The sequence below is a fragment of the Xiphophorus hellerii genome, chromosome 13 (assembly GCF_003331165.1).
Source record: "Xiphophorus hellerii strain 12219 chromosome 13, Xiphophorus_hellerii-4.1, whole genome shotgun sequence".
Taxonomy (NCBI): domain Eukaryota; kingdom Metazoa; phylum Chordata; class Actinopteri; order Cyprinodontiformes; family Poeciliidae; genus Xiphophorus; species Xiphophorus hellerii.
Window position 1 is genome coordinate 19,012,593 of NC_045684.1, and position 11,691 is coordinate 19,024,283.

The following is an 11,691-nucleotide window of genomic DNA, read 5'->3' on the forward strand; positions in this document are numbered from 1 at the left end:
CTCCTGTTGAAAGCTGAAATTCCGCACCAGCCTCAAATCTTTTTACTTTAATGGACTTTCTTCTAAGATTGGCCTGAATTATTCTCCATCCATCTTCACACAAACTCCGACCACCGTCTCTCCCTGCTGAAGAAAACCATCCCTGTAACATGATGCTGCCACCACCATGTTCCACAGTTAAATGTTGACCAGAGCCATTTCTTCTCTGTGTCTCTTGTATCCTTAAATACCTTTCAGCAAACTCCAAACATGTTTTTTTTGGCATTCTTTCAATAAAGGCTTTCCTCTAGCCAGTCTTCAGTGAAGAATATATTTGTGAAGTGTATGACCAGTAGTTGTTTTTCCACCTGAGTTGTGGACCTCCATAGCTCCTCCAGAGTAAACATAGGTCTTGCATACATCTGTCATAGTTGGTCTCCTTGGATAGCACATATTTGTTTTAGTCTATTTCACTAAAATACAAGGAAATACATAAAATTTGTGTTGACAACATGAAAAGATATGAAAAGGGAGCCATAACTCACTGTTTTGACTTGGATTTGAAAAGAAATCTGAAGCTGTCCTTCAAAATCAATGTACCGTAGCTGGAGCGCTTCTTTCTTTCAGACTGTGCTTTTTCCACTTGAACTGCAGTTCAGCCCTCATCTCTTTCCATCATTTACAGTACACAGGGAAAAAAGAACTTGTCCATGCCTGGCCATTGTGTTTGCAGTCTGAATGTTCCAGCTTGTGTTTGTCTTAAGATGGCAACCTGCTGCTGACCACATTTCCTCCTACGTTTTAGTGAACATCTCAGTTGTCGGATTGCTCGCAACTCTGACTCAGAACGCAGTCCATGGTCTTTGTTGATAATTCTTCTCTGTTTCACATTGTTTTGTAGGTTTTGTACATTATCTGTCATGCTGCCTTTGATGGTGTGAGTGAAATGTGATCTTTTGAAGGTCTAATTTACAAACCATCAACTTCCTGCCGTTTATAATTGTTGATGATTATACCCTTTAATTCTTTGCTAATTTTTAGAAGAAAAAAAAAGATCAGCTGAAATGAAAGGAAGAGACAAAAAGAAGAGCTTAACAAAGCTTGCATATCTAAGGTCCTCTCTTGAGCTCTGTGACCCTCCTCCCTGAGCAGCCACCAGGTCATCTCTCAATAATCCAATAGATGTTAAAGCAATACATTATTAACCACAAAATTCAATTGTGCCACTATGTTGAGCTGCTGAGTCTGCAGATAACTGCAGCACAGCTCAATTTAAAGACTTTGACCTGTGGGAAGCTGGTAATTGAAGCACACAGGCGAAGAGGAAGAAGAGGCACCTGCCCAGATTGAGATCTCATTTTTATTTAGTTCATTTTAGCACTGCTCAACTGTGCTGGATAATGACAAAAAATATAACAAAACCTGACTCGAGGGGAGAACAAAAAAAAAAGAGGCATCTGTATTTGTTCGTTCTGCTGAAATCATTTTTAATCTTCCGAACCTTGATGAGAACCGATTGTGGCACATTTGCAGCGGAGAGGAAGAGGTGGATTTATTTTCGGCCGTGACTCATCTGCTGCAAAAGAGACGCTATTCTCAGACAACAAAAGCCCGGTAGTTACATTAATGTCCTGCGGACAATCATTCATATCCATTAAGATAATCTTTAACTTCTAAGGTAGGTCAGAGCCTCTCCTTTAACAAAAACCAGGGTTTGTCATGCAGAGTTCACCACAGAAATTAATTGCTGTACCTCTGACCACCCACGGATGGACAAATTCAATAACATGAGGACAAGGTAAGCCTCATTCCCATGCATGGACATACCCAGCCCTCTCCCATCTTTTTTCTGTGCTGGTATTTTCCCTGGGATTCGGCTTGTTTTCAGTTTGAAAGCATCTCAGATGTATATGTCTGATATGTTTAAGCATGCGGCAGGTTCGTATATTTGAAGGCCAGATGGACAGTAAGGAACAGCCCGAATCCTCATCATCAGACCCATCAGTCCTCAGCCTGTGAGGAGGGGAGCAGGTCAGAGACATTCCACTTCGTGGCAGAGGGTGATGGATGTCAGGGAAACTCTGATGCCATGTCGGGCCTGCTGACATGTTTTGTCTACGTTTTAAACAGACCAAACTGATGGCAAAGAAATTGCGGCTCTTCACTTGCTTGCATGTGGGTCTTTTTTTTTTTTTTTTGTTAATAAAAATAGAACCCTCACTGCTGACCGAAAACAAAAACCTCAAACGTTTTGTTTCTGTGAGGTTAAAATAAAAATATATTTACACAATATATACACTTAGTCATCTTGTCATTTTGATAATAGGCTAATATAAACATTTAAAGCCTGTTTTGCCTTCATTATAAGCCCTATATAAGGCTTTTAATTTTTTGCGGCTCCAGACAGATTTGTTTTTGTTTTTTGTTTTTTTTAAGGTTTTTTTTTTTTTTGGTAAAATATGGCTCTTTCAACATTGTGGGTTGCTTTCCCCTGCCCTAGAGTACAATTTAATCTGAGGATAAATTCTGTTTTCTGAGAGTTTTGTTTGAGAAAATCTGTCAGCATCCTGAAGGTAAAACAATTGAGCAGAGATAAGGTTACAGAGAAGTCTAATGCAGGGTTTAAAAAAAAAAAAAACAATATCTCAAGCTTTCAGCATCCACAGAGCTCTGTTTGATCTATTGTTTGAAATTAAAAGAAATTGGCCAAACTGTAACAAACACATGAACATCACCTTAAACCTACAGGTGGGCCTCGTTCAAAGGGGCAACCAGGAGGCCTTTAACCCTAACACTCTGAGTCCAATGGTTTTAAAAGGAATTTTAATGAAACTCCTCCTCCCTAAATGTGTAACCTATTGATAGTGAACTAGCAAAACAAAACAGAAACGCTCCACCCACTGAGAGCTATTTCAGATAAACATTAACATTTTGACTCATATCCTGTACAAGAGCTTGCACCCCTGATAAAACCCTGCAAAAGCAGGTGATGAGATGCAAAAGCAGGGTTTTATCAGTTTTTAATATGATGCTGTCTACATCCATTATGTTGAAATGCAGTTCCTGAACGTTTCTTAACTTATGCTTCATTCTCACTCAATTTTATAACATAGAAAAACATATTTTTTAAATTACCTTAATGTTTTTCAATATGGAACAATACCGGATGACGTAAAATATGGCATATAATTGTCCCAAGTAAATTATTAAATTGTTCCAGAGGAGAAAAATAAAACTGCCGGCCAGAAAATGTGTGGAGGGAGAAAAACAGAATATCAGAATGAATAACAAGGTTCTACCAGAACCTCTAAGACTTAAAGACAGTTTTTATGGAAGAATGAGTCAAATTCATGGCTAAACAATGCACCTGCTCAGTTCTTCTATACATGAAACATCAAAAACAGGCTTTTACACAAAATATTTACTACATTTTTGAAAGGGTGTTCAATTGTATTTCTCTACGTCATTTAATTTCTTCAACCACATTGACGCTTCAATTACAAAGTAATTTGTTTTGATTTTCTTTTGTGATGGCATTACTCTGGTTGTAAATGACATGAGGTGTGAATTTTATGTCAGCAGCCCCATTAGATTTAAACTGATGAAAATGCTGACATGTTCAACACTGCTATCAGTTTTCAACACTTTTTAAAATAAACTTTTAAGATAGAGCATTAGTTTAAGAAATCCTTGTACTGTGATAAATGCATGAAAAACATGATTATTTACATCTCTATATGTCTGAATCAATGCACTGATTAAAATGATTAATCAAAAAATATACTTTATGTATATTTGCACCCCAAAACAGACTTGTTAAGTACCATTGCACTTTATTTTAGTTATTTTAGTTTAGTTTATAAATCTACCACCAGGGGGCATGTTAGAGGTTTACCCCAGCCCACGTTCACTCCCGTTGTTTTCTGAAGTGTCTTGAAGCATCTTGAATTGAAACGTAATATCAGAGCTTAACAAAGGAGAGTTACAAACTCTTCAGCATAATCTGCGTGTACTGTGGTGGGAAAATTTAAGGTTACTATGATAAATAGCTGAATCTATGCGTAGCAGTATTATGATTCTTGTGTGATGCATGAGCTCATGAAAAAGACTTCTGAAGGAGTTTCTCTGGCCTTAGCATTTGATGAAGTCATTAGCCTTAACATTACAGTGCAGTCATTGGGTTGTTTTATCTCTCATGGCTCCTAGTGAAAGAAGACGTCTGCTTGCTGTCTGCTGTTTGTTCTGTAACCAAGTACGTAGATTATCAAACTATGCGATTGGAATGAACCTCTCACTATAAAACTGTAAGCTGTGTTCTGCTCGAGGCTCTTGCTCCTGACTGCGTTCAGTGAGCAGAGACTTCGAACGCTGTAAAGCCTTCGAATAAATGCCAATTAAGAATATATTCTTTCTCTGGTTCTTGAAACAGTTTTGCCTCACTCTTTGTTAAAGGAAAATTTCCACGACAGTACAAAATAAAAGGCATGTATTTTCAAGGGTAGATAACCGTTAAAAATCAATGAATAGGTCAGGATAATGAATTTGTCTAATGCCCATAAGATAATGACATACCCAGACCAGACCGATTCCCCTACCTACTGCAAATGTTTTAATAGGGTTGTGACATTATTTCCCACTGATGGGCAAAGATAGCAATTTGTTCTGATTAAAAGTTAACTACTGAGTCTATGCTGATGATTTATGAGGTCATTAGAATCCTTTACAAAGACAGGCGTTGTAAAACAAACAATAGCTGGCGTATGATCAATAGATGAAGTGTGATTCATTATGGTTGCAGTGTAATTAACAGTTTCAAGGCTGATTTTTAACATTTGTTGATTTCAGGTTGATGTTTGCTGACTGAAAAACAACAACAAAAAGTTTCCCTGAACAACATTGATGGTTTTAAGATTACATCACCTTTGAGAAGATGTTTACGCACTATTGTAAAGTCTGCCTCTCTTATAATACTGTCTAACAGATGATTTAGCTTTCGTTATTCCAAGCTCAGACAGACACACTAGCGTTTCTTTGCTACTAATAGTCGAGCAGTTGAGGAGTTTCTTGAGCGTTCTGCCATAAATATTTATAATCAGAAAAATCAAATGGTGCTTATTGCTTTTTATTCTGAGATGGAACAAAATGCAGTTCCATATTTACATCCTTGCTAAAAGTTTTTGATTACACTTTGAAGCGCCCATCTGAAAAAAGTGAAGTGCTGCAGACCAAAAACAACTTTAAAAATTCAAAATTTGTGTTTCTGAATATTTGTGCATTTGAATTTGCTGCTGTAGGCGCATTGGGCTCTGGGGCTTTTTTACTTTTTCTTTGTTTTGTTTTTTTAAATTCTGTGATTGCATTATAATTGCTAAGGATTCTTTTCTAAAAGCTCATTAGGTACACTTTGAAAACCTGCAGCTTCCTGTCGTCTGAATATTCAAAGGCGTTCTAATGACCGTGCCACAGCAGCAGAGTTTACGGTCTTATGATTGCTTCCTTCCTGATTCAAGGCCATGCATAAGCAGGCAGAGATGGGCTCGAGTGCATTGCAAAGTATTACCTGATAAGGAAGGGAGACAGGGGCATTAGTGAAGGAGGTAAAAGTGAAAGTGACTGAGAGGAAGAGCAAAAACCAGCTAAGCCTGTTTGTCTTTTTTTTCCCCCGCCAACTCAAAAAAGACACTCTTTATGTTTACATGCCAGCAGCACTGCATGACAGAACATGATCATTAATCTTGAATTCCCACGCTTTGAGTTTGTTAATTATTCGTGCACCAAATAAGTAGAATACTATGCTTAAAACAGCAGAATCGATAAAAGTCCAAAAGAAAGCAGAATTCTTCAACATAATCTGTACATTTTATATATAAAATAAATCATAAAAATGTCTTTACATACATAGCATTCAGTTTTCATATATAATGTAACAAAATACATAATTAGGAACAGTGGTGCACTATCATCAGAGCCAGTCCAAGAAGAGTTTGATTTCCAGGTGATATTATTTACCAAATAAATAGCAGTAAATAAATCGTGGAGACGAGATTCTTTTACTCCTTCACAGTCAGGAAAAGAAGCATATTGTTATCTGCATAGCTTGTGATTAGTTTGCATAACACATCAAATGTGGCTCAGGAAACAGACATCAGTGGCAAACTTGTATATTTTCCACCAACAAATATACATTGACAATTAAAACAGAGATGACCGCTAGTCTGAAGGTCTTATGCAGCAGCTCAGTTCACTTATGCCTCCGGCTGGCACAGTATGATTGAAAACTTGTGTTTAAAATCACATAGAAATTTTAAAAAATGTACACACAGCATTTGAAGAGTCGTTCTATATGAAAATATACGACGTGTCATTATGCTACCTCAAACAAGTTGAGGACTTGTCCAAATGTGAACTCCTGAGTGACATCAGGCTTTTTCGACCTGGAACAGCTGGATGCGATTGTTTCTATTTTGCTTCAAGCGCCGAAGTTTCCCATGACTTGAGCGTTTTTTTGGTCCTGAAATAAAAAAAAAGAAGAAAATTTCCAGGTTCTTGTTAGTGTAGCTCACATGTCTGGTGATAGCTGACTTTCTAAAACTCCAAACTAGAAAAACAGGACCTCTCAGAGATAGATTTTGTCTGGTGTTCTCTAGGTCATATGATAACAATTGGCTTTAGGATTTGATTTTGCAGGTCAAGGAGAGAATGTTTTCAGATACTGAGCATTTTTAAACCCTACTGATAGTTAAATCATCTGAGCTGACTTTTACTCTTCTTCCCTCTGACTCATTTCAAACCAGAGCATAGGTCTGAGAGGCGCTGCTCTGATAAATGCTTTAAGTTGAACTGTGGCTGGTGAAACTTCCAGCACACGCGACACTAATTCACCCCTTCACACCTTGAACACACACGTCCACACAGCTCTGCCGTGACACAAAGTTGTTGCTGCTTCCTCCGCAGCCCGAGTAGACAAACTCCTCGCACATCTTGGTGGCCGTGTTGTAGTAGTACCGCGTTATAGAGGCCGAACACTTCCCTTTGTCCAGAGGGTCCAGACAGAGCACAGGAATAGCTGTGAAACACACACACACACACAACATAATTGAGTTGGCTGCCAATTGTAGTCTGCGTTCCATTATATATATATATATATATTTTTTTTTTTATTTAATCTATGAAATCTTACTAACTTTTTTTGGGACTGCAGTACTCCAGGCAAGAGGGGAGGTCATTAAAGCGATTGGTGTTTCCACCACATCCCCCGTAGTAAAAGGACTCACACTGCATAGTGGTCATGTTGAAGAAATAGCGGGGAAAGAGGCCACGACAATGACCCGCCTCTTTGGGAAACCTGCAGATTTGAGGAATCTCTGTAAGGAAGAGTAAGGAAAAGAAAAAAAGAGTTGTTTAGAATTTAAATCACAGAATATATAGGCTACACAAGTATATCAGATAACTTACTAAAAGAGTAATGTGAGGATCTCTGCAGGTTTCACTTATGGAAAGTTATAGAAAATGCAATCACAATCAAAAGTGACTTTCGAAGGCATTTGGTCGTGCTGTAATTTATTCAGGGGTATCTGGATAAAACCAAGAACTACACATGGGGGGGTTCTTAACTTTATGAGGTTCTTTCACATTAAAATCTGAAGACATATTGAAGACTGGAGATGTAAATTGTGATTTTGAGAGAAGCTGTTCATACACAATAGTTTTTTCATAAATTTTAACAGTTTGAAATTACGCTGTTGGTCTTACAATGAGAAGAGATCTTACTTGGAATTCTGAAGCATGCCTTTTGGCATTCCTGATAACTATTGAAGTTGTTGGCATTTCCCTGGCAACCCCCATAATAAAATATCTCGCACTTCTGGGTAACGGTGTTGTAGTAATAGCGCTCGATTTCTCCTCTGCAGGGACCATTTTCCACTTGAAGCAGACATGCGCCTAGAACAAAACAAGATGAAGTTATTATTGCGCCAATATGCAACAAATAAAATAAAAAGACGGAAACGTTCGCTTTAACATAAGTCCCGTGACAGACATCGTTTTAAAACTTCAACTTTCAGGGTAAATATGTTACCTTTACTTCGCGACAACGCCAGACTGCTGGAAAATGATGCAAATAACGTAAAAAACGCGAGCAAGGCAAACTCCATTGTGCGAGCAGTTATTAGTCTTTTGCCCTCTATCAGTGCCGACCACCCCACTCAGTTCAGGCTTTATAGCCACGAAGAGCTTCCCCTGGGGGGGCGGAATTTAAGGGCGGGGTCGAGGATGTTGTGACTCATTTCAATACAGGCGAAATCCGTGATTAATAAATTTGTGACATAAGAGACGTTTTGCGTCGCAATATTTGCGAAGAGTGGGGTTAAAGTTGTGACTAACTCTGTATTTAACCGAACTGAGAAAAAATAAATATCTCTGAGTAGGTTCTAAAAGGTTTTGTCTAAGGACGCTGATGATGATAATAAGCTTGGTAATAAGATAATAAGAAATATTTATTAGCAAATAAAAAAATGTATTATATTCTGAGAAGTCAAGGTATGCACCTGCTTGAGCCGCCATTTTTCACCCAAACCCTTGCCTGACCTATGGTCATTTGCTTGTCACCTGCAGCCACCTTCAACCATTCGTTCAAGGAACCATTATGTCTTGCTTTACTAATTAAACTCTAGTTATACACAACTCTATTTATTACCATTCAAAGTCAACATTAATAATAACTTGTCAAATCTGATCAATTTGCTGCTACTGTCACCTCAAACCTCATTTCCCCCCTAAATCCATTTCGAACCCATTAACAAGTAATTTTGTGCTCATGTTTTGACAAAGCAAAAGGGAAATTATTTGTACATATCCTGAGATAAACAACCATTAGGTGCTCAAAACTTACTTGTATGTCATTTTTGAATGAAAACTATGTAGCCCTGTCAACTCTCAGAGACCTCCTGTTGATATTTATTACATTTCATTACAACAAATTATGAGGAGAATGTAGGAGACTACTTTAAGTCGTATGTTGTCAAAACAAAACCAACAAAACTGCAAAGGTATGAAACAGTACTAGGGCAAACTGACCAGCCTGTGATATTGCTGATGGAAGTTCAGTTTACTGTGTCCTCAAGGGAAAAGGTAGATGACTAAGGGGAAGGTGAGGTCATCACCATGAGAGATCAATAAAGTTGCTGATAACTTTCCTAGAAGAAGATTGCATTAATTGGATGAGATTGACCAAGAATGCTGAAGAAGCCACACCTTATGAGAAAGTCATGGTTGATGATGGGTCTGTGTAATATCTCAGAGAGGACTATAGGTCAACACCCATAAAGTGACAAAACAGGGATGTGGTCCCAACACTTCCCTGGAAAAGTACATTTTAGGATGCTGGAAAGGCGACAAACTGTTGATGTAACAGGAAAACAAGAGTGGCTCTTTTTTTTCAAGGCCATCCAACTGTTGACCAGAACTTCACCCTTGCAGAGTTGCCTTTGGTATCATGGGGGTCTGGTTTTCTGGTTCACATATGTCTTGTGAAACTGAAGAAGGCTTTCAACCCCCTGTCGGAGATATTTGGGCCTCATATTTGGTCTGGAATAGTAAAGAAAAAAGATAGAATAAACGAGAAGATGTAATTTCCCACTACGTCTACAATCAAAGCCTTAACTGTGGTCATGAGATATGGATCAATACCAGATCCCAGATACAAATGACTGAAGCAAACCTTCTCCATGGCATGGTTGAACTGAACCTTAGAGATAAAATGAGTAGCTTTACCATCTGAAGAACAGGTCCTCCACTCAAACCAAATCAGATGTGGTGGTTTCGGCATCTGATCAGGATGTCTTCTTGGCATTTGCTGTCTGAGTTTTGTATTGGCATGTTCCATTAGGAGAACAACTTGGGGACAGACTCAGAAAATCCTTCCTGAACCTGGAAACACCTTGAGAACCCCAGAATGAGCTGGAGAATAATGAGATGTAACACCTATGACCCCGTATTGAACAAGTGGAAGAGAATGGATAAATGAATAACCTATTTTTTCTGGCCTTACTTATACCATTAATTTGACACAAATTTCTTGATATACTCTAGCTGTTGCTAGATGTGACATGAAAAAGTGCCATGCCGTCATGTTCAGACCAATGATGCGTCTCCACCTTGACAGGTAAAGGCTAAATACAGATTAGCCGTCTTATCAAAATGACCTAATACATAAACACCACCCACTACCCCATATATCTGACTCTGAGGAACCTTTGGTCAAACAAGCTCAAATTTTGATTCAGTCTGTAATAAACAGTTTACAGATTAAAATGCTTCCAAGTCAATACTGGTCAAACAAACACCTGTGAGGAATCCGCTCCTTCTTTGATGCTGTTCCATTATAACGGACATGATCATTCAGTGGGCCCTTGTTTTAATCAGATTAGCAGATTAGAAATGTCGGTGCGGATTACTTTATAACCCAGATTGAGGGAGAGGAGAGGGATTCTTCAGTAGGATTTTGGTGGTGAAGGACCGCTTCCTGTGAGCATTGGTGAGCACCCTCTTTTTCTACAGGTAGACTTGTGCTATAGTTGAAATGTTACTGAGAATCCTCAAGCCAAGATCTCGTGTTTGTCATGTTGAGTGAGCATCACGTTGACTGAACTTTTTGGGTTTTTTTTTTTTACAGAGAATGCCAGTCATAAATGTGGATGACCTGACGGACAAGGATAAGGCTCTGATGGAAGTAAACCAACTCAAAATTGAAGTAAAGCTTGAGAGGTGGTTGGTAGGTTTTTCTTACCCCTATCATTTCTACTTATAATTTCTGCATGATGATGATTTTAATCTAAACAAACAAGTTTGCAATTGATTTACTAGGGAAAATATCCTAAACTCACATTTCCACATACCTGTCTGATTATTTTAGACATCTAAATGCTGTGAGGAAATCAAGGAGTACATTCAGGCTGGAGTGGAGGAGGACACCCTCGTCAAAGGCATTTCAGAGGAGAAGAACCCCTTCAAGGAGAAAGGTGGCTGTGTCATCTGCTGAAATGGACCTGAGGAGCTTTTCCTATCTCAGATTAGTTCCCAAGGACATTCTCCCTCCCCTCGTAAAGTGGATTTGCAGACTGAGAAGACTAGAAGGACACAGTAAAGACAGGCGTTATACAACTGCACGAGCTGCCCTGTAAATGAATTCACCATTTTTGGGGGGCAGATTTGTAGCCTTACAATTTCACCCTTTGAACAGATGCAATAAATAAGAGATTTTGTTCTGCATGAATTCCAACAACAATGCTTCCCTCTCATGTGATGTATATAGTCTGAGTAAATGGGTCTGTGTGTTGTTTCATGCACTGAAGCAACTGTCATTAAACGTGCATGTTGATAACTCAGACTGTCTCTGTGATTACCTTTGGGGTTTTGCAAGTTCAACAGTAGGAGATGTGTAACAGATTTGTCATAACGCCATCAGCATCGTGGACATTACATACATTAACTTTTTGCAAATATACATTACAAGAAATGAATATTTCATTGTTTAGCTAATGATTATATTATTCCTGGACAGTAAAAACATAACTAACTTTTGTATTTTTTTCTGTAGTGCATAATTTTTTTAAAGTTCAAATTTAAGGACACATAAATTACAGTATTCTGTGATTTATTAGATAGATAGATAGATAGATAGATAGATAGATAGATAGATAGATAGATAGATAG

At 38.3% G+C, this 11,691-nt stretch overlaps 2 protein-coding genes across 4 annotated transcripts; one reads left to right on the forward strand and one right to left on the reverse strand.

Annotated features, from left to right (window-relative positions):
- Positions 1-5,816: 5,816 nt before the first annotated feature.
- tfpi2 (tissue factor pathway inhibitor 2) lies at positions 5,817-8,209 on the reverse strand. Of its 2 annotated transcripts, none has more exons than XM_032581857.1 (5): positions 8,057-8,209; positions 7,750-7,920; positions 7,164-7,343; positions 6,872-7,045; positions 5,817-6,490 (listed from the first exon to the last, which is right to left on the reverse strand). In XM_032581857.1, exons 1-5 carry the CDS (start codon positions 8,130-8,132, stop codon positions 6,399-6,401), a joined length of 693 nt encoding a protein of 230 aa, XP_032437748.1. In that variant the 5' UTR covers positions 8,133-8,209; the 3' UTR covers positions 5,817-6,398. The 2 variants fall into 2 exon arrangements, with proteins under 2 accessions (XP_032437748.1, XP_032437749.1); XM_032581858.1 differs by having other exon boundaries at positions 7,160-7,343.
- A 2,208-nt stretch (positions 8,210-10,417) lies between these two features.
- On the forward strand, positions 10,418-11,363 carry gngt1 (guanine nucleotide binding protein (G protein), gamma transducing activity polypeptide 1). Of its 2 annotated transcripts, none has more exons than XM_032581859.1 (3): positions 10,418-10,513; positions 10,652-10,750; positions 10,892-11,363. In XM_032581859.1, exons 2-3 carry the CDS (start codon positions 10,655-10,657, stop codon positions 11,015-11,017), a joined length of 222 nt encoding a protein of 73 aa, XP_032437750.1. In that variant the 5' UTR covers positions 10,418-10,513; positions 10,652-10,654; the 3' UTR covers positions 11,018-11,363. The 2 variants fall into 2 exon arrangements, with proteins under 2 accessions (XP_032437750.1, XP_032437751.1); XM_032581860.1 differs by having other exon boundaries at positions 10,476-10,536.
- Positions 11,364-11,691: the final 328 nt, after the last annotated feature.